Genomic DNA, 23,581 nt, shown 5'->3' on the forward strand with positions numbered 1-23,581 from the left:
ATTTAGGACATCGGCCAAAGGAACCACGACAAACAGAACATTAAAAACCCAGAGAAACGATACAAACCAAGGACATCGAGTCCAGTAACGATTAACATTTTAATCCAAGCCACCAATCGTCCCCCTCGCACCGTCACTCGGCACCCACAACATCTCAAATGCACACAGGAAACAGCGTTAGAATGTATTGTTGTGTATCATATCTGCATCCCTGTACTCTATACGTTGTGGCACCCTCTGTCGGTCAGTTTGTTGTTATGTTTTGATGGATTATGGATGCATCAAAGCCAAATGACGCCTTCACCAGCAGCTTGCAACCAACGTTTCCTGACAGAGGACATATTGCGAATATGCAGTACATGGAATTGGGCGGATGACACGGTGGTAATACTGTATAAATGATTAATTAATTTCGTGTTCATCACACCACTTTAAACCACTGGCCACCACTGTATGTGGGCACAGGCGCGCACAAAGGTCAGTCAGTAATGGTGCTAAATTCATCAGCTGTGCACGGATCCTCTCACAGACTACAGATGAGTGGGAGCATCATCCAATCGTCTACTGCTCTTCACAGGAGACGTTGTTCGTGTTCTTGTGCCTGGCCGAGATAGCTCGAGTTCGTGAGGTTTGCTTCGCAGCAGCCGAACTTCCAAGTGATATTTGAATTCATTGATAACTTATTATGACCAGCGTGGTCAGCTACGGTAAAAAAAAATCCCATTAAACCGACACGGTATGTAGAGAGAGGCCTCATCCAGCTGTGAATTTGCCAGCGGTGTAAATATGATTACTTTTGTAGTATCATTGTTTACTTCACTGCGTCTCGTGACTTTTTTCCCAGGAGGGTCCTGCCAAGTTTTTTTGCAGCAGAGGGCGATGGTTGCCATGCATATAGTAATTCTAAATGAGTAATTTACTGGTATTTTTTTTTCTAATTTAGTCCATTTGGACTATGACGCTGGCACACAATGTGAACGTCATTCGACCGCTCTGTTTGGAACTGTGAACCTCTGCAGCAAGCGGTGAACGTACTATCGTTGGGCCATGTCACTACCCATGTTAGTTTATTAAGAGAACATGTGGTGCAGCGTTACGGATATAACACTGGCCCGTGTGATCTGAATAGTCTCATTGCTATGTGTGTGAACGTGAAAAAAACAAAGTACTGTACTCGAATACCAGTGTCCTGATGTACCTTTGACTGATGGGGACTGACGAATGCTAGCCAGCAAATAAAGTACACATATCTACACTTTCACAGGTCACCATTTGAGGTCCATATCACGGCTTTTCTGAAAACATGTTTGGGCAAGAGTGTCAAAACCATTTTCCTTTACTGGCTGGGGAATAAATAACCCCACAAAATAAATCACTGAACATTCAGGGTAAACATCCCCCAGGGTGAACAGAATATTTTATCCGAGGCGAGTTTAAGATTCTTATGAGCTGCACTCGTGAGTTATCTTGTTGCTGAAAATATATAGCCATATTCACCAGCTGTTAAAACACACCTCACAAGGCTGCAGTGTGTGATTGACTTTGGAATCCTATTATCCCTTGTGGGCTGTTTTGCTTGCATGTGATATACATTTGACTTTTGTCTCTAATGCCTGCCTCCAACATGTGTTTTTAGTTATACATGTATTATAGGCCAATGCAAGTGTCGGTCAATCAAACATAACTGAGCCAGCAGAAATTTAAAATCTATCGCCATATATTGCAGTGGCACCTAGGAATGTGTCTGTTCGTGGCAGCAACATTCCTGGTATGTGACAAGATGTGCCAGCTGTGAAACTCCCAAAGTACTATAACTAGAATGCCATCTGGCAGTAGGGCAGTCGTTGACACCCATTATAACCTTTGGTCATGAGACACTCCTCTTTTGGACCGTGGAGTGTTTTAAATTACAGTACTTGATTAACTGCAGACACCTGATTTGTTGATAAGTTGGTAAACAATAAATATAACAAATAAGCTGCCAATGGTCTAATGCATATATTCACATTTGTTATGCTTTGTGAGACATCAATTGACACACCAACATATCTCCAAGATAAGAAATAATTATTCACAGTCAATTTGACGTAAATAACACTACTTAGCAGGTGAAACATTGTGATGTTATGATGGCATTTTTGACACGTTTTATTTTTAACAATTGGACATTTTTTATTTTCAATGCCTAATTTAACCATTTAATGAGTATGGGGTAGGGTATTTTTGTAACAATATAAATTGTATATATTACCATACTGAGTACATTTGAAAAGTGATAATTTGTGACTATTACTGTATTGTGTTCGTGTCAATGTGCTCATGTTTTTCGTTGAAAAGATTAATTTCTGCACGGGTTTTCATCTGTAAATAAAATACAATTTCACATTTTAATATTTGATAGCACAATGCGTTTTGTTGAAATAACGGCATATTGTAAACCCCGTCTAATGGATAATCTGAAGTGAACCAATTGTCATAAAAACGGCAACATTAGCATGAAAGGTGAATGTTAAAACATTGTACTATGAATTATTATTCGGTTCTTTCGGTTAAGTCACGTCTAAAGATAAAATAATAAATTAAATTAAATAATAGAATACGACGTTTCGATTGCAACACAAGCAATCATCATCAGGTATAATGAAATAGCGACATACAATCTAACCAGAAAACTATAGACAGACATATTAGCAGACAGATATTACCAAGATACATAGCGAGAGCAACACAGGTAACAGAGAGGGGTGATCGTCTCTGTGTGGTGGCCTTAAATAGACAGAGGGGGGGGCGGAGGCAGAGAGAGGGAGGGGGGTTAGAGAAAAGTGTGTCTTTCTCCTGATTTTCAGGCTTGCTTGCCGTGTAATCGTTCTTGCAGCACCAATTGATATGCTAATTTTTTCTCTAACCCCCCTCCCTCTCTCTGCCTCCGCCCCCTCTGTCTATTTAAGGCCACCACACAGAGACGATCACCCCTCTCTGTTACCTGTGTTGCTCTCTCTATGTATCTTGGTAATATCTGTCTGCTAATATGTCTGTCTATAGTTTTCTGGTTAGATTTTATGTCGCTATTTCATTATACCTGATGATTGCTTGTGTTGCAATCGAAACGTCGTATTCTATTATTTAATTTAATTTATTATTTTATCTTTAGACGTGACTTAACCGAAAGAACCGAATAATAATTCCTGCAGTCACGAAAGTTCTAAAATTAAGATTGTACTATGAATTATCCCGCGCAGGCACCGCCAATGCGTGCGCAGTGGCCACCTAACGCGCGGGGTCCTCTCCTCATCAACCCCCCCCCTCCCAAACCCCTCCCCCCCATTGTTTATTTTTCCCAGTCTGCATAAACGAGCGCAGCCGATTTCCACCAACTCGATTGGTCAAGGCGTTGCGGGTCACGCGCTGCCTCGGCCAATAGCGGCGTTTCTTCGCCCGACGACCGCGCGCGTCCGAGCTGGGAAATACAAAGAGGAGGCGGGTGTGGGGGTGAGTGGGAGGGGCGGGTGAGTGGGAGGGGTGGCGATGAGTGGGAGGGGTGGGGGTGAGTGGGAGGGGCCGGGATGAGTGGTGGGGTGTGAGGGGCGGGGCTTAAGTGGGAGGGGTGGAGGTTGAGTGGGAGGGGCGAGGGTGAGTGGGAGGGGTGGGGGTGAGTGGGAGGGGCCGGGGTGGGGTGTGAGGGGCGGGGCTTGAGTGGTAGGGGTGGAGGTTGAGTGGGAGGGGCGGGGGTGAGTGGGAGGGGCGGGGGTGAGTGGGAGGGGCGGGGTGAGTGGGAGGGGTGGGGGTGAGTGGGAGGGGCGGGTGTGAGTGGGAGGGGCGGGTGTGAGTGGGAGGGGCGGGGGTGAGTGGGAGGGGCGGGGGTGAGTGGGAGGGGCGGGGGTGAGTGGGAGGGGCGGGGGTGAGTGGGAGGGGCGGGGGTGAGTGGGAGGGGCGGGGTGAGTGGGAGGGGCGGGGTGAGTGGGAGGGGTGGGGGTGAGTGGGAGGGGCGGGGGTGAGTGGGAGGGGCGGGGTGAGTGGGAGGGGTGGGGGTGAGTGGGAGGGGCGGGTGTGAGTGGGAGGGGCGGGTGTGAGTGGGAGGGGCGGGGGTGAGTGGGAGGGGCGGGGGTGAGTGGGAGGGGCGGGGGTGAGTGGGAGGGGCGGGGGTGAGTGGGAGGGGCGGGGGTGAGTGGGAGGGGCGGGGGTGAGTGGGAGGGGCGGGGTGAGTGGGAGGGGCGGGGTGAGTGGGAGGGGTGGGGGTGAGTGGGAGGGGCGGGGGTGAGTGGGAGGGGCGGGGGTGAGTGGGAGGGGCGGGGGTGAGTGGGAGGGGCGGGGGTGAGTGGGAGGGGCGTGGGACGTCTCTACGGCCGCCATTTTTGTTGTCGCTTCTCTGAGAGCTGCAGCGGCGGCTGCGGCGGCGTCGGCGTCTGGCGGGGATCGACGTGCGAGAAAACGACGCTCGTAGTCGGGCGGATCCCGCTCGGGTGGAGTGGGGAGAATTTCTCACGAGAGGAGACAAGCATGCGGCATCGCGGTTAAATGTTGCGCCTCTCCATGCAGCCGCTTTTGCTCGGCCTGGTGCTGGCGGTGGCGGAGCGCGCGGGTGAGTTTCGCTTCGGATTTCCCCACCGCGATTGGTTCGCGGGCCCCCCTCCCCTCCCGCCCCTCATTAACATAATTATGCACGACGAGGACCAATGGGGATTGAGCGTTCGCTTTGACCGGCCCAACGCTGGCCAATGGCGAGCGAGGGTTCTGATTGCGGTGTGGGGAATGTTGGAAGCTCTCCGTGGCGGATTGAGAGATAATCTTGGCCTCGGGTCTCGGTGTTTTGTGAAACGCGTGCGCGCTTTGCGTGAGTGTGGTCGTGGGACGACGCCGTGTTTCGCATGATTTTACGCTTCTTATTCATCCTTGCTAATAAGTCTTGGTTTTTTTGGGAGGGGGGGGGGGGTGCGCGATTTTCGTCACAAAAACAACAACAACGCCGATGTTGCGCACGTTGTTGTACACTCAACACCGCCCCCCCCCCATCCTCTCGCCGTGTGCGAATATTTAATTGTGGGGAGCGGTGGTGGTGTAGCGTTTAGCAACCCGGCGACCCGAGTTCGATTCACACTCACGGCCAAACACCGATCTGAACCGGTCCCTGGGCCTATCCCCTAGGTCGACTCAGCCTCAAATGAAGTACCTGGTGTGGAAACATCGCCACTGGGGAGACAAAGGCGGTCAGGTGGTGCAGGCCACACCCACCCCCTCGTGTGCCGTGTCGGCCTTCATAGGTGCTCGCTAACAGCGCTTGCCCCTACAGTCTGTTCCAGGCTTTAAGGGGGATTTTTGTGTTGTTAATTCCTCTGCACCGACCACATGGGTGGGTGTCCTTCTGGGTCTGATGCGATGGTCGTGAATGACGAATGCCTTCAATCTCGCAGTAGTTTCACTGATGGTGCCACTTTCTCCGCTTGATTATTTATTGATGCGTACAGATACAGTGATTGGCGGTGATAACCCACGTGTGTACTTCATAAAATGCCACCCTCGTCATCACGTTGGCTTGATGTAAATGGGATAGTTTTAATAATTGGATCGGACGTAGAATGAACTTAATAATGGACCAAATCCACCTACGTTTGACCACTATGTTTTAGACCATAGCCTTTTTATATATTTCCAAGACGACTGCACGGATGTGCGTCACATGTACGCGTGCACAGCAAAAAACAACAATACAATTGGCAGCGAATGAAAGTGCTGTAATATCAATACACGCGCTGTTGTGTATATCAGTACGCCTGCATCACTTCCAAAACACTACAATGTGGATTTACATAACGCCTAGAGGTGGCCGCATACTAAGACGCTGTATACAGAAGCGGTGGGCCTTGTTTTTTTTTAAAAATAGTCGTAGGCAGAGGGGGGGAAACAAGTAAAGCTCCTGTAGCCTGGACTTGCACGGTGGCTTGGAGTTCCAGACCACGGGGGCAGGAGAGGTAAATGACCGACCCCTCCCGCCGAACAAAAAGGTTGATCGAGGGATTCTTCAGAAAGCCTGGGTTCCTCATCCAGTCAATGCAGTGGTTTGTGTGCTTAATCCCTTCTTGTACCTTTATCCGCAGTGGCGTGAGCAGTAATGGCAGAGCTGCACCCGGTTACCATTATATATATATTTTTTTACCATTCATCTTTTTTACTGTGCTGTACTTGACGCGCTTGCTAAAGGCTTTACGGCCAATGGCATATGCCACGCAGGGCCCAGGCCGCGAGTTCACTGTCCGCTCAAAACAAATGTTCCTTCAATTATTCATACGGTTTGATTTATTGGCAAGGAAGGGGAGTAGGCGACCCCGTACAGCCTTCCTCGGTGCTCCTGGTGTAGTCCCGTAAAGTGCACACAAAGTACCCTAATTAAAACTTGCTGCACGCGCATATTGAATGCACCACCGCATTGCCTAAAGTAGTGCAGTGCTGTAGTACGGCACTTGCTGTCCGGTGACTACGTGGGCCATATGCGTTGTAATTTTATCACGGGAAACAGGATAAGTGTTTTGTGAACGTTTACAGTTGTGAGCGTTTTCGTTTTGGAGCGTTTAGTTTTGAGTCGGCTACGTGCAGGGTAATGAATAGCTATGCACGTAGAACAATATTCAGAGAGACCTTAAGCTATTCCATTAACTGCGGTGTTTTTTTGGTTGTTGTGCAATCCAGTGCACCTATCGGCAATTGAAACAAAATGCTACACCTGGGGTACACTTCCAGTTCCACCCACCTACTTGCAAAAATATAACTTTTAAGAGCACACTTGCAGGTTTTCGTTCTGTGCCATGTGTTTTACTGTAAAGAGAACAGCAACATGTTTCGGTGATATGTTAGCAAACACGTTTTATGACCTTTGGATATTTTCACCGAATCTCAATGATATTTGGGATTAATGGGAACTTTTAACCTATGGATAGCATGCCACACGGACTTTATTTTTCGTAGAAATTCCATTTAGGTTTTTTGTGTGAGATTAATCCTTGTCACTGCGTAACTGTTAACATTTTTAATTTAAAGCTTTCGTGACTGCAGGGATTCATATTCTTGGTTCTTTCGGTAAAGTTACGTAGAAGGGAAACAATACAATAGTAAAAATATAAAACAATAAAATTCTCACGACGTTTCGACTGCAACACAAGCAATCATCATCAGGTGTGAAAAACACAGCAAGAAATTTTTATTTTATTGCTTTGTATTTTTATTATTTTATTGTTTCCCTTCTACGTAACTGTTAACATGGTGTATGACATGAAAACGTGATCTTTGTAAAAAAATGAAGTACCATAACTATAACGAACATACCACTGTGCTTTTGCCTCTTTCCCAGCTCCAGGAGAGGCACTGGCCAGGGCACCAGCAGGTACGCAATGAGCTTTGCTAATTTTCTGGTACAAGCAAATTACTCTAACGTAGTAATTTTTTTTTTATTTTTTGGGATTGTTGAACCCAAAATAATGTAACGGCCCGCTTTTGAGCAGTGCCCATTTGCGCGTGGTTGGTTTGTGCAGACTCTCGGTGCTCTTCAGACCAGTTCGCATGTTGGAGCGGCAAGATAAAGTGCATTCCACTCAGCTGGCAGTGCGATGGCTGGGCCTCCTGCGAAGACAACAGCGATGAAGCCAACTGCCCCGGTAAAGTTGTCAGTGGGTTTCCCCTTCAGTGTTTGCTTCATCATATGTATATTTGTCTTAAACGTCAAGGACACCATCTAGTTGGTGTAATGGGGTCTAAGTTACGTTACTGTGCTTTGGTTGAAGCTTTTGATAAAAAGACGAGTCCTTTCTACATTGCATGTGTTTACCAACGTGTTCAAAAGCCTACCAGTGTTACTTAAGACTTATTTTTAATTTAGCCTTCGAATTGGATATCGCTAATGGTTTAGACAACTCAGCGTTTTCTAGTCTTCACAGTATGCCTCAATTAGTTAATTATGCCGTTGCATATTCTATGGTTCTTTCGGTAAAGTCACGTTGATCGAAAAAATAATAACAATAAAAATGAAAATAAAGTGAATAAGTCCATTGCATTTTAAGTTCCAGCTTTTTAGAATAATTGTATAGTATGTGCTGTCATCTATGTGAAGATGGTCAAATTCCCTGTAAATGGCATCCTTTGATTTCTGTAGTGAGGAAAGTTCCATTCATTTATCTTGTCGTTCAAATTGAACAAAAGATGTGTGGTGCTGGGCACACTACTCGAGGGGATTATGGGTTTTAGTTTACGGAGCCTTTCACAGCCTTCATTGGTAGTGCTTTATTTTAAAAGAAGCACAAGATTATTGTTTTCTTGATGGCCAAGATGGGTTTGCGTTTTGTAATTAATCTATGTTGACAGTTGAAGTTGCGCTTTACATATAGGGTAGTTTCCCCACTTGCAAAACCGTGAGGCCTTTTGTTATTTGTTTTTAAAGTGCTGTATATCCATGCAAAATTTGGTTGTTTTGTCTGTAGTCTTTTAGTGGCACATGGTGAGAATGTTCCCAATTATTCAAATGCCTGTACATATTTCTTCAGGGCGATTTCCCCTTTCTACTGTGCTGGAAGATGCAAGTAGCAGTGTTGAACCACTTATTTCCTTACAGTAGGAGCTGATGTTCACTTACATGACACAACTACTCATTTAATTTGTTTTGCAGGCTGAATTGTACAGAAATGTTTCACTTAATTTCTTCAACATTATCCTTGGGTCTCACTAAAGCTTGACTATCTTCATAAAATACACCAACGCTATTTTCGAATTTGATATATGTTTATAGTGAACATACATTTTTAGATTTTCTTAATATGACACACATAATGCATAATCGATATGGAATATACGTTGATATTTTTTTACGTGTTTTTAATTTGTATCATAGTACCATAAATATTTGGTTGCAATGCATTTTAATGCATGCCATTTCCTTATTTATGACTTGCAAAAAGAACTACTCGTTTAACCGTCATAGAAGATTTATTTTTGTGCACGAGCATTTTCTCGTCAAAACAACAGACATAGCAAGGCTGAAATTGTTTAATCAACTTCTTTTCTAGATATACTTTAGCTGCAGTAAAATGTTTGCTCCAGAAATTAAGCACAGTGCACACATTATAGGCAGATTTAGAGTAGAAAAAATATATAAATTTTCTTTTTTTTGGTATGCAGAAGATACACTTTTCTTGAATACGTACCAGTGAATTTTTATTTTAAACCAAATACAGGTGGCATTTGTAATAATCACATTCCTTTAAGGAACTCATTCTCATGATTGAAAACGTCATGTGAAATGAACAGGGGTATTGTTTCTGTATCCATGAGTCATGGGCTTATATTTGATGTTACATTAATAGCATTTGGCATGTTTCCAATTGATGTTAAATTGTAATAGGTGGTTTATAAATGCTTTGTTTCTCACATCGTGAATGATCCAAATTCGTTCGGCTCAGTGATCCACACGGCATATTCATATCACTTGTAAATTAGAGTTATGTTTACGCTTCTGGTTATTCAACATTACAATAGTTAACATTCCCTGACCCTTTTTTCTTCTTGGTTCTTTCGGTAAAGTCACGTAGAAGGGAAATAATAAAATAATAAAACATAATAGAATAATTCTCACGACGTTTTGGCCACAACGCAAGCAGCCGTCCTCAGGTGAAGAACAGGTCTGTCGAGAAGACAGAGTCTGAATGTCTTCTCGACAGACCTGTTCTTCACCTGAGGACGGCTGCTTGCGTTGTGGCCAAAACGTCGTGAGAATTATTTTATTATGTTTTATTTTTATTATTTCCCTTCTACGTGTCTTTAACGAAAGAACCAAGAAGTTGAATCCCTGCAGTCACGAAAGCTTTAAATCGAAAATTCCCTGACCCATATTAAATAAAATAATGGCTTTGTTCTCTCCCCTGAAGGACCAACGGAAGAGGTGTGGATCTACCAGAGTAGAGACCGGCCAGAAAACAAAGGCCCATCGGGGGACAACTCCCGCGTCCAGACCATGTTTGGCCTCTCCTCAGACTCTCAAAGTAAGGGTGACATTTTTGTCAAAACACACGTTTTGAATGCTCGCTACTCAACAACATTTGACCGATTTGTCAAATGAACAAGTGTGCATCATAAGTTAACTACCAAACTTAGGTATTTTTGGAAGAAAATTGCAAACATTGTATATTTAATGAAAGAAAGTAGTTGAATACAATTGAGAAATCGGTGACTTTTGATGCTGCTTTATTTATACTAGAGATGAGTGATTCATACCAAGGTTGCTCATATCTAATCATGACTAATAAGTTGATGGGCCCCTTTTTTGGTCAACCCAATGGGTTGTGTTTAAATCTGATTCCAATGAGCTGTTCACGTTCGATATAACTACTCTGCTTTGAAATTCTAATTAAAGTTTACTTTATTTATCAGAAAGCAATATAGCTGCTGACATGTGTGCACGATTCACAGAGAAGTGCCCCTCGGGCTGGCGTTATTACGAGGGCACAGCCAGCTGCTATCGGGCATATGCGACTGCTGACAGCTACTGGGAAGCTGCCCAGCTTTGCGGGCAGGCCGGAGGCTACCTGGCTACTCTCACAAGTGACTTGGAGTTGCAGTTCATTCTGAGCCAGGACTGGGGACTGGAAGAGCGAGATGGTCTACCACGTGAGCATGGCAGGTCAGTTGCCGAGTATGAGGCTGAGAAAATGTAATATTTTCTTTTAGAGTATGGGGTAAACGTGTGCATTTCTTTTAATGAAGACGAGCTGTGTTAACTTTCCTTTGTGTGTGCAGGTTTTGGGTAGGGTACCAATACATTGTCACAAACCGTAGTAAAAATTCACTGGAGGGCCACTGGCAAGAGGTTCACGCATGGGGTAAGTATGCCACCAATTGTTGGCTTGCATTACATTTTATATATTTTTGTTAAACGATTTAAATGTAATTGTAAAAGTTTCAAGCTAATTAATGGTCATGCAGCATTGTCTTGCGATGCGGTTGCATTTAGTGATGTTACATAGCTGAATGTGATTTAAAATTCAGTTGCTTATTATTATTCCTGATAAAAAAAATGTTTTATATTCAATGCATGTTTGCATGTTTTTATTACAACAATGTTTGTATTGAACTTTCATACACATGTAAGAACTGTTAAACACATGAATCAAAGCAACTACAGACAATTTAATTGATATCACGCTTTGCTCTGTCATTTAATTCCATTCGTTTATTTTTGTTTAAAGGAGTGGGCTCTCATCAAGAGGTGGTTCTTCCCCCAGACAAGGTTGTTAAAAAAAAATTGATATTTTTCCTCGTACCAAGTGTCACTGGCCTATTTTAAACACCATGATCAGGAGTGAATAATTAATCATTCTGACCCAAAACAATTTCATAACCACTGGCTGTCTTGACTTTTTTCCCCCCCCTTTAAGGTGCCCACTTTTGGGGCAGCCATCTCAGAGCAGGCAGAGGTACTGTGTGGCCAGCTGCAGTGCTTCCACTACCCAAGCTTGCGTCACCGTGGGCTGCACAGTTGGTATGCTGAGAACTGCAACCAGAAAGCTCCCTTCCTGTGCAAGCAAGGCAAGTCGCTGGCTGCTATTTGTATTTCTTAACATATTCCGAGATTAAAGCGTGTCATTTACTTTCCTTTGGGATGTTGCTGGTAAGTTCATAATTTCCAGCGGTAGTTTGTAATGTGTTGCCACTTATTTAACAATTTTCACGTAGTGGCCAGTTGGCTCAGAACACACAGCTGGCATCACTGAGCATCCTGTGTTCATATCCAGGAAGCCACCTATGATTAAACTTGAGAAACAAGTAAAGAGTGGGTAATCTCAGCCCACTCGCCAATTACTGCGTGACAAAATTGACACATTAAATTTGGCTGTGCACTTGGGCAAAATTCCAGGGAAGAATTATTTTAGCTGAGAATTTAAAAAATATCTGTCACTCATGCAATTAAATTTACTGTCATAGCAGGTGGGAAAGTGCTGTTCTGACTGTCTGAAACAAAGGTCACTTGAAGGGATCTCAAGAGGTAGTTTTATCCTCGGCGGTGGGCTGTTATATAACACGAACATGATGCCCATATCACAATTGGGATATGTCGGGAATGGGTAATAAATGTGCACATTTTCACCGATTTCGCACAGTAGGGAAATTGTAAAGTCAAATAGAATGGGCAACATCGGTAGCATGCTTAATACCTAGAATTTACTTAAACATATATACAATATGGTGTATACCTGTTGAACAAATAAAATCGTTCATCGGTTTTCACGAGCATCGATTAATCTCCCCCCCCCCCCCCCCCATGTTGTGGGTGCAATTGCAGAAAAGACGTGCATTGACATCCGAGAGAACGTGGTGGTGGAGGGCCAAGACTTCACGCCGCGAGGCAGTGACCCGTGCCTCATGTGCAAGTGTCACAAGGGCGAGGCCGAGACGTGCATCGCTGCCTTGTGCGAGCGTCCCCAGGCCTGCCAGCGTTTCCAGATGGATCCTCGTGAATGCTGCAAGTTTACCTGCCTTGACCCAGGTGGCTTACACACACAGCTTTTCATCAGCAACACACTACAAATTACTGAACGCCAGAAATGTGGCCGATTCAAAGTACAAACCTGATGTTGCTATAAAGGGCAGCTGTTGAGAATTGTTTTCAATGGGTGTTCTTTACCATCCATAGGAGATGATCCAATGAATGGACTTGTGAAACCAACGTTGATATGAAATAATTGTGAGCTTCCATTATTGCTGGAAGGTTTGTGTTTTTCTCATGTCCCTCTGGTTTTGGTGGCATTTGTGTGCAGCTGGTGGTAGCTTCCTGGATGGGATGGCAAGTGGAATGCGTCTCATCGTGAGCTGCATCTCCTCCTTCCTCATCCTATCTCTCCTCCTCTTCCTGGTGCACCGTCTGCGCCAGCGGAGACGCGAGCATATTGAGTCGCTCATAGGCGCCAACTGTGAGTTACTTTGCATACCCCAACCACAATTGACACTCAATAATAACACTAAATGATCTTCTTGGTTCTTTCGGTAAAGTCACGTAGAATGGAAATAATAAAAATAAAACATAATAAAATAAATTCTCACGACGTTTCGGCCACAACGCAAGCAGCCGTCCTCAGGTGGAGAACAGGTCTGTCGAGAAGACAGTCTGAATGACAGAGTCTGAATGACTGTCTTCTCGACAGACCTGTTCTCCACCTGAGGACGGCTGCTTGCGTTGTGGCCGAAACGTTGTGAGAATTTATTTTATTGTTTTATTTTTATTATTTCCATTCTACGTGACTTTACCGAAAGAACCAAGAAGATGAATCCCTGCAGTCACGAAAGCTTTAAATCGAAACACTAAATGACTTAACAGAATTCTACCATCACATCCAAAGGGCATTACATAACAATCACAGTCATTTACTATTCACCCAGTATTATTCTAATTGCTTAATTTTTTTGGCCACTTCAAATGTATTGAGCCATAGCCTCTTTCTTTTTAGTCTTACTTTAATGCCACATTACGTTTAGCATATTCCAAGTTCACCGATTTATTTTCGGGTGTAGCCCTTCATTGCAAATGAGAATCAACATTTCAATGCGCATTGTCATTAGCGAAATTTGCCACAATGTAAATAAATGAATGCAATAAACCCTAAATTTACAGTTTATCAAGGGGTAGGATAAATAATTCTTACAGCATTAATGGTTTTAAATTTGTTGCAACATCCTCCTGTACATCTAAGTGGTATAGTAACTTTAGGTAGTTGTATAAAAAAATGCACATTTGTTTACAGGATGAAGACATTGCTTGAGTGTTTATTTTCAAATATTAACAATTCATGCTTTAGGACTACTCAGCATTGAGGGTTTATGGGTCCTTTGTGTAGATGTAGGCGTGTGTTAGCAGGCTAAATCTGGTATCACTAGCTTTTTTTGCCCGTCCAAGGACAGGTGTATATTGCAGTAAATCTGAAATGTTCAATAGAAAAATTGTTCAGCTCATGATTATTAATGAGGGGGGGGGGTTGCCCTATGTGGAGTGATGTCACCCGCTAATGGTTATTGGGGAGGGGAGCAGCATGTTGAGTGTGCGACCTTGTGCTTTAGTGTAAATTTCACACGGGCATGAATATTAATGAAGGGGGGGGGGCCTCTTTTGCAGTGACGTCACGCACGGATGTAGCCCTGTTGCTTATATATTTTTTAGGGTCACTTTCTGTAAAGAAACGTCATTGGAAGCGACTTTGCATAATTATTTAATTCAGATCGACCTTCCTCTGCCTTAGTGTAAAAATCCACCCACTCATGAATATTAATCAGGTGGGCCTCATGTGGAGTGACGTCACACGCAGGACTGACAGACATTTCTGGGCGATTATAGTAGGTAATTGCCCTTGATACAAATTCATAGTGTGTGAACTTTGTTCTGCAAACCTAGAGGACCGAGTTTAATTCATAACAGTTAACATCACTCGTGATTATCTGAATTGGTACTCAGCCTCCAAGGTTGACTCTGCCTGAAATACCTGATGCGCTGAGTAAACATCCATATTGGGGAGACAAAATTGGCCAGGATTTTTATTATTATTTCTTGTTCCAGCAGTCCGTAATGCTACAACAGCGACGTTTGTCTTTTTGTGCAGTGCACCACCTAGGTTTGGGTCGAGGCCGCATGCATGGTTTTGAGTTGGGCCCCGAGTCACTGGGCACAGGCTTCACGCCACTGCACCTCTCCGATGACGGCGAGGGTGGAGCCTTCCATTTCAGCGAACCGCCCCCGCCCTACACGGCTTACAAGTCTCCCGACTCACCCCCACCTCCTGAGGACCCTCCACCAGCCTATGAACTGGCAGTCAGCACTGCTCCGACACCGGCTGCTGATACTGGTGTGTGGTTGCGCAGCACCAACCATGGAGAAGTGAGGGGGGTTGGTAGAGATAAGTAGAGGGTAGGAAAGTGGAGTCGGCAACTAAAAGGCACCTGCCTGCCCTCGCGCCTGCTACTTAATACCATCACCCTGTGAGCTGGCCAAGCCACACCAACACACCTTCATACCAAATGTAACGCCTACTCCAATGCACATCTTCGCCAGCGTGACTTTTGAAATGTTTAAGACACCCTGTTTCTTGGCAAGGGTTTGTACCTCCTGACTTAGAAGTCACCAGCTGTTACTTTCACACAGTCTCACTGGGCATGGGTCCCAGCAGTGGAATGTGAGTTGGTAAAGCTTGACAGCCCCTGGTGTGATCGCATACTGGTGTCACACTATTGGTGTCCAATATGAAAATGTTAATATCATGGCTTGTGAGTTTGAAGCCCTCCTTGAAGGTATTAATGTACTCTACACTCCAGCATCTCTTGAGATATTTATATAGACCTATATTGCAGATGTTCTCAGTCTTGGTAAGACATCTTTATGAACTGTATGAGACAGTGTTCATTTTAATGACCAGGGAATAAAAAAAATAACATGGTCAAAAAATATGAATTAGGCATTCTGCACCTCCACATCCATTTGCCAAAAGGTACTCTCTTAAGGCAGTGGTTCTTAATCTTTACTACAGCTTTGCACCTCTTTGGGTTTTCAACCGTTAAAAAAAGTGTTTATAAATACATCGGTTTGATGAAACAATAGTTGTATTTACGTGCTCGTGCTTAATTTGTTTCATGTCTCACACATCTATAAAGGGCATCTCACAGCCCCAGGGGGTGTGCGCACCCCAGGTTAAGAACCACTGCTCAAAGGTGTGTGCACATGCCCTTGTGTTCTTTTTAGGCGATGGGGAACGCTACCACCGCCTCGTAGCGGATGACGCAGGGATGGCACTGGGCTGTGGTCCCGAGGGGCCGGTGCACCCTGAGGCGGGCAGCACAGCCGTCGCCATGGTGTCCCCGTGCGCCGATGGCAGCGCGATGGCGCTGCTCATGTCTCAGCCCAACAGTGATGGTGGCGAAGATGCTGCGGTGGTCGAAGCGGCCTGCGCTGGGGAGGGACGCCTCACACGCAGCAAGAGTAGCCAGAGTGCTGCATCTGTCAGCACAGCGGTGTGATCATCATCACCACCACCTCTTAGTTTCCTCACTTATACTGGTAGGAACCACCCGGTTCCACTAGCCCACAGGGGATTATTGTGTCTGTCTGTCGTGCATCCAAAAATGGGAGGGGTGGGGCTGGGTAGAGAGGGGAGGGTGGGGAAGGGCTGGGTGGGGTGGGGCTGGGTGGGGAGGGGCTGGGAGGGGAGGGTGAAGAGTGGCTGGGTGGGGAGGGTGGCGGGTGGGGCTGGGTGGGGAGGGGGTGGGAGGGGTGGGGCTGGGTGGGGAGGGGCTGGTCACCCCGTGGTGCCCTTATAAAAGTCAACTTTTAACCTACTCACACCGGCTTGTGCCCGCCCTCGGTCGGCCATATTTGCGGAATACACCACGCCGCCGTTGACCCTGGCCATTGACAGAGCAACCAAACGTTCTTACTAACTCCCTCTGCAGGAATGTGTTTTTCTTTCCATTTTTCTGTCATCTCCCCAAAAGTATTTTAAAACATTATCATTACTGTTATGTTCTTCAACTATGAAAGTGTTCGGTTGCAGTCTCCTGGGCTGCAGAGTGGGGTTGTCAGAGTGTGTGCGCAGTTGAAGCATTTTCAGAAAGGCTGTCGAAGTTGTGGTGGTCATGTGGCAGTGTTTTAATGCCTATGGGCATATGTCATGAGCATGGTAATTTGGCAGCTATGACAATATGGGAGCTGTGTTTTCTGCACCATGAGGTCAAAATTTAGTTTCATGTGCAAATTAAAGAATATTCTCCTTTGCAGGTTTCATTCTGCTGTACAACTTATTTTACTGCTGTTGAGAGCCTTGTAAACAAACTATCCTTAATGGCCAAGAAATTGTGTAAAAATACTTAAACTTTAATACTTATGTAGGCTAACCCATTCTGTAGTGCTGCCATCACATTGTGACACTGGCTTATAAGGAGGTATGACATGCATGGTTATCATGCCATTCCCCATCATAACGTAATAAAAACAGCTATAAGTTAGAAATTTCCATATTTTTACGTCAGATAAATCAATGTTTCTTATTCTATAGACTTCCAATGCAGCATGCTCGTGCAACAATGTAATCATGATTTGCCAGAAAGTATCCCAGGTAGTTTCAGTGTTTACGGGAACTCGGGAGTCATGTGCATCACCATCGATAATTTATGTGGCAACCAGCAAAATCTAATTTGAGCATATTCATAGTCTGAGAGAAACATTTTATAGTCTCTAATCATAAAGTGAAAGGACATTTAAATTCCTTAGAATTTCATTATTTTAACATTACCCTACCTCTGCCAGACGGATTTCACTTGGTACATAACAAAGTGTAAATATCAATGGTATTCCATAGGAATAATTTTAATTCTAAACTTGACCTTGGTACTAAACATGTTTTATCAGGTTTGTTTTAAAACTGCAATGTATTTGTGGCATGTTTAAATTTTTTACCACCTTCGTAGTAGTGACATTAATATCCCAACTCTTTGTTAACTTCTCGCTTTCACCATATTCAATTTCCTTTTAACATACTCTTAACACTAATTATTTGGTTAGCACACTTTTTTTTTACTAAATGACACATTCCCCAACAAAAAGCTAAAATCGAGTGATGGAGATCATTCATTACTAAAGTTACTTGGGTGTTCCAATATCACCAGGCATTGGCCCCAGCTAAAATAATACTTGCCGACGTCACGAGCTTGCTTGGTTTCCCTCCACACATACCTTGGTTGGCATGGGGGCGACCGGGTGTGGCACTTTCACTCACTTCGAACATTCGCAAAGATTACGCTTGCATTCCAAGGTACACGAGGCAAAGCACCTCTAAGGGGGGCAGTGCTAATTAAGCAGGTGGTGGTTTAGGATTATTCCCATGAGTTGTCATTTTGAAAAAGTTAAGAGTTGATCAAAAACCATTTGTTTTCCCCCAAGCAAGGAGACTTGTAAACAAGAGTTAAGCAAATGTGTTGCAAAATTATCATTTTTGACAAACACTTTTTGGTTGTATTTGCTGTGGTGATTGGTGAAGTTTTTTTCCATGCCTATATTGTCATGTGGACATAGGAACTTGCAGTACAAATTTGGTGTTGGTATTTTGTCCCAAATGTGGCACCGTTTTACATGATAAAAGTTCAGTGATAAATTTCTCTCAATGCACTTTCCCTCGTCAAATGTCTTCTGACCACAATTGTATAAGTCATGCCATTCAATAATAATGACATTGGTAGTTACACTGGATAAAGATGGGTCATCTGTAATAGTTCCTTTTCATGAGTGTATAAATAGTGCTCTGGTGGAACAATGTTCCGAATTCTGAAGTTGCTTAAAGGAAATGTACAGTTCAGGGACGATCAGGGTAGGGAGGTACATCTACGCCCATGAACATTGCAGATGACTTGCAGATTTTAATTTACGAGGTGTTTGTTGCTGTAGGTTTAACTTTATAATGTGCCATTGATGCTATAGTGTATATATAATTATCACTACCCTTCCAGTACCAGAAGTAGCAATCGTGTACTGCTTTTCTGCATAGGAATGTTAAATGGCTTAGCACCGAGCTAGGCATACGTATTGTGTGGAGTTTATTGAAAGCTGCTTATGATTGCGATGTTGTAGCTTTAAGAGTCAAGGTAGGGATTTGTAAATCAGTTGTGGCATGCAGCAGGATGGCAGTTAAACGTTTATATAAACTAATCCACAAGCTTTGCTTTTGTGCTGCGAGCATTAAGAAACTCTACGTTGCAGTTTGTGTTTCTAGCACATTTTGGTGCATCAAGAGCTTGGCTGCATTATGGCCTCGGTCATTGCATTGGCTAGTTGTGCACCGTTTCATGTAAACACCATTTTTTTAAGTAAACAAATTGAAATGTACATTTGAATCCATTGTGTAGCTGTTCAGATTGTACCAATCTTACAATGTTTTTTTTTGCATCTTGCAGCATGTGGCACATTTTTATTGCATTGTCCTGTGTTGAAGTCAATTTATTTAACCGAATATTGCCACCCAGTACAACTTTGGTGTAGTATTAATAAATCACTTCAATGCAGTTACTGTTGAGCTTGAGTACCAAGGCATGTGCTGCTACAACCCAGAAGACTTGCAGTTCAGAGCTAATTTGTGTATTTTAGAATCTCTACAGCTGCTGTAAGGTTAGTGAATTAGAATGCACCCGTTTTAAAATGTAATTGATTAAATTTAGTCACTTAGCACTATTTAATTAACATAGAATTTTATAAGTGACAAGATTAATCATTGTATAGAGGCTTTTGTTGGGCTACACATTGCTGTCCCATAAACTTGATAAGCAGTACTCTATATATCCTTGAGGGTTCAGTGGAAGAAGGGTGTGTGGCAGACTTGTGATACTGAAGGCATACATGTAAATGCAGATCCAATTGTAAGTTGTATATACAGTATATATGAAGGTCATTGCTATGTAATGAGTTACAGCATCAACAGTCACCAATGATGTCCAAACATGAAATAAAACTAGAAACGTATCAACCTGTGTATACAGTTCCTATTTTTATGAAGATTTATAGAAATATTGGTAAATAATTGTGCGGTATTTTCTTCTTGCAACACAAGGCATCGCCACTTTGTGGTTTGACATTGCACTCCACCATCCTGGACTGAATGACACTATCAACACTTCACATCCATGATCATAGATTAATTACATTTGTTTAAAGAGTACACGTTTGCTTTTGAAAACCAACCATTGGAGCACATCAAAATTGGCCCTTGGGTGTATTCAATTTTTTTTGTGGTGGTAACTGGCATGTCACGTTATTTAAGATGCAGCTATGAACCTCCATCCCAAAGAGGACTTCAATTGCATTTTCCAAATGCCACAATCTGTTTGAGTGCAACCACAGCTAATAGTTACCAAGGGACCACATGGTGAAGTTGTATACTCTCAAAGGAATACACTGGTGATCATCCGAGACCTGTACACATTTCAGCTCACTCCTGGGAATGTGTCCATATCTTTCAAGAATTTGTGAGCTCTTCACAATCTAGCCTGGTTAAACCCAGGATGGATCGTAAGCAGGCCAGCCTGAATGTTTTTAACCAGCACATGTTCTATTCGAGGGGTCCACGTTTCACAAGCGTAGTGCACGGAGGGCATCAACAGCTGAGAAGCCCCAAAGCTTCGTGTGGAGCAACAGACCAGGTAGCTTCGACAATTACGCAGCAGATGAAAATATATACTGCCCGACTGATGCGAAGTGAGACCTCTGCTGTCAAACTGGAGCAAGTTATAAGTACTCTACCCACTTGAACAACTCCATCACCAATGGGGAGGGTTGAGGGTGGAGTGTTTGATGGCACAAAAAACCCAGGCAGGTGCTTAGTTTTGGTGGGACTGATGGCAAGACCAATTCTTAGTGGCACACTCCATGTTCAACAGCAGCACCTCCAACTCCTCCAAGCAGCCATCATCAGCAAACATGGTTGATCAAAAGGGAGCCATCCCTCAACCACACCCGGGCATCGATCCGCAGTCCCATTGTATCCGTACCAGATGAAAATTCCTGCAGTACAACCCAGGAAAACTTATCGAACTACGTGGCAAAAGTGATGTTAAACAATCTAGGAGTCGGAGACTATCCCTGTCGCAACCAAAGGTGAACTGGGAATGTCTCAGACTCCTTGCCACATTGCTTTACCCGGGCCTGCCCACCATCATGGAGGCCCTTAATTATTGTGAGCAGCGAGTCAGGGATTCCAAAATACGAACAGCCCAAAAGCCCTGGCCTGTTATCACGAGCCTTGGCCACAGACACGGTCATGATACACAGCCGAGGTGTACATGAGAACTGGGTGCAAAACATCACAACTGGGAGACTGGACTCGGTTAAATCGTATGTCTGGCAGTGGCAGCTCTACCTCAAAACGTGGGAACACGGCTGGGCAGTGGGATGAACAACGGATTAGAGACAATGGGCATTGATATTTTAACATTCAATACCTCATGATTACAGGATTTTTAAGGCTAAAATATGATTTTAGACAACCAACCAACACGCAGTACGAAACAATGCACTCAATTGCAAAAATAATCCAGCTTAGGGAGCTCTGCCTTTCCCCCTTTCACCTCAGCTGGATTCTGGTTCTTCTGCTGGCGTTGTCATCTTGTTTCTTCTACCGGGCCTTGCTCCTCCGTGTTTTATTTATAATCTCCCTTTTCCTGATCATGTGACTCTTAATTGGCCAGCTGTCTAGGTCCGTCTCTTCATTGGGGCACGTGTCACATTCACGGACTCTTAATTATCCACGTGTTTGCCATCAAATTCCTCATCTGTGCACGTGTCGCAATCATGTGACTTTGAAATATCCACCTGTTAGAATCCATTTCCTCATAGTGGCACGTGTCACAATCACTTGACTCTTAATTGGCCACCTGTTCGGATCCCTTTCTTCATAGGGGCACGTGCCACAATCACTTGACTCTTAATTGGCCACCTGTTCGGATCCCTTTCTTCATAGGGGCACGTGCCACAATCACGTGACTCTTAATTGTCCACCTGTTCGGATCCCTTTCTTCATAGGGGCACGTGTCACAATCACGTGACTCTTAATTGACCACCTGCTTGGGTCCGTTTCATCATTGGGAAATTCACAATCACTCCAGAACAGCAAACTGGAGGCACTGCAACTTTGTGCCACCACACCCTCATCTCAATGTGATAAGTTAACAGGCATCAACTTTTGGAAGGCACCAACTTTTGGAAGGCACCATCACATTGCTCACATCTACATATACTTAACCTTGTGGCATCCATGCCGGTTGGATTATATATTGAACCAGGATAAAAAAAAAATTGCAATGAATCAATAAAAAACAATGAACACAACATTAAAATTGTTTATTTTTCCAGTCCATATCCATACAAGATTTGTTCACTTACATTCCAACTGTTTAACATAAAACAGAAGCGACAGTATGTTGTCGTAGTTTAAAACAGTAGTTCTCAAACACCCATACCTCAGTTCTCCAGCCATTGAAGTGTAACATAGATGATATGCTTCTCTCGTAGCATTATTGGTTAAAACGAGATTTGAATAGTGAAGAGCATTTGAGTTCCACCGTGTTAAACGCGCATTTCTCGAGTCAGCGTGTGTTTTAAATAGAAGCGGAAATAGTACACTCGCTCAACATGGTACAGCTATTCAGGTTAAGATGCTTATATACTTAGTTTCATTCTATCTAAAACAATTCCAGTTCCAACACCACACGTGTATATTTATATAAAAGAGAAATATAATTCAGTAGTATTTCTAAACATTATTAATGCACCAACATGCCAATATTTACGTTTGTCAGTAGTAGCAAGTCAAGTGTTAGAAATCTAACTATTTGTTTTTAAATGGTAGTATGTGCCAAAGCCAATCAACAGGCTTTCGTTTAGTGCTACAACATGTATGGTTCCTAAGTGCCGGGCCTCTAGAAAGGGTTTCTGAACATGAGTTAATGTCTCTTGCCAGTGAAATGCGACTAACTTGTAAACATATATTCCCAAAGGAAACACAGTGTGGCGCTTAATGCTGTGTCAGCTTATTCTTAAAGTCAGTGTGACCCAACAAAAACACATGTACTCTGTCAGACGTTAAATTGCTTGACAGCTTTGTTGTTGGTTGATATTGAACGTGCTGCTGTGGCGCTCAAGTAAACAAAACAGGGTGTGATCGGGCAACAAGGTGGCTACAAGAACAAAATAACTACTTTTTGTACAGGTGGACAAACCTTGCATCTCATGGACATGATCTGTCCCTGTGTGCAATGGTTAATACACGACTGTGTTTTTTTTCTAAGACTGCTCGGAGATAAACGTGCAGCAATTGCTTACTCACACCACTGCTGACGGAGGCACCTCCACTGGAGGGGGGCACTAAAAGCAACCCCTCCTAGAGGGCGTTTGGCCTACTCTTCCATGCTGGCCACGCTTGGAAGAGGCACGAGTATCCACACTGTCACACCACACACACGGACTTGCCCATCCCACCGTCAGATTCCGCATGTTCGAAAAATATTTCCCCACATTGTTATCGGCTCTCATTTTGTGCCCTTTAAGTTCTCAAGTCGGTCAATTGGTTGACAGGAAACCCCCTTCTGTAAGAATGCGAAAAGGGTTCATATTCTTATCAGGCTTTTTTTTGTTCAACCATTTTTATGTTACACTGTGGAACTGGCATAAATTGTTATTCGGAAATCACACACGAAATGTAAAACGAAATTCCAGATTTAGAACAGGGTTTTTTTTATTCCTATACGCCAAAATATGGCACTTTTATTGCGATTGTGAAGGCACTGCCGTCCTGTTAACAAGACCCACGTCAGAGCTTCACTCTCAATGTGGTCGTTAATAGAACTGGACCCAACTTAAGCAAACTTAGCGACATTTTTGCACCTATTAGGGAAATAAAACGACTAGTTATACATACATATATAAAGAGATTGATTTAATATTGAGACATTTTAATCTAAATTATGGGAAAATAATGCTTCTTACAATTAAAGAACGGCAATTACTTACTCAGGAAAGTCGCAACACTCCTTTTGT

At 43.7% G+C, this 23,581-nt stretch overlaps 1 protein-coding gene across 1 annotated transcript; it reads left to right on the top strand.

Annotated features, from left to right (window-relative positions):
• The first annotated feature begins 4,333 nt into the window (after nt 1-4,333).
• DGCR2 (DiGeorge syndrome critical region gene 2) lies at nt 4,334-16,143 on the top strand. Its single transcript, XM_078595389.1, has 12 exons — nt 4,334-4,579; nt 7,340-7,372; nt 7,521-7,643; nt 9,903-10,016; nt 10,444-10,654; nt 10,771-10,853; nt 11,220-11,260; nt 11,409-11,559; nt 12,314-12,517; nt 12,789-12,941; nt 14,619-14,861; nt 15,752-16,143. The coding sequence occupies exons 1-12, from the start codon at nt 4,516-4,518 to the stop codon at nt 16,024-16,026; spliced, it is 1,695 nt and encodes a 564-aa protein (XP_078451515.1). The 5' UTR covers nt 4,334-4,515; the 3' UTR covers nt 16,027-16,143.
• Nucleotides 16,144-23,581: the final 7,438 nt, after the last annotated feature.

This window comes from Lampetra planeri, chromosome 6 (genome assembly GCF_965212315.1).
Source record: "Lampetra planeri chromosome 6, kcLamPlan1.2.h2, whole genome shotgun sequence".
Lineage (NCBI taxonomy): Eukaryota > Metazoa > Chordata > Hyperoartia > Petromyzontiformes > Petromyzontidae > Lampetra > Lampetra planeri.

Excerpts from the sequence above, each read along its gene's own strand:
- DGCR2 (XM_078595389.1), top strand. The coding sequence starts at position 4,516 with ATGTTGCGCCTCTCCATGCAGCCGCTTTTGCTCGGCCTGGTGCTGGCG. Across the intron at positions 10,655-10,770 it reads CTACCACGTGAGCATGGCAG|GTTTTGGGTAGGGTACCAAT; the intron begins GTCAGTTGCCGA and ends TTGTGTGTGCAG. Across the intron at positions 12,518-12,788 it reads GTTTACCTGCCTTGACCCAG|CTGGTGGTAGCTTCCTGGAT; the intron begins GTGGCTTACACA and ends ATTTGTGTGCAG.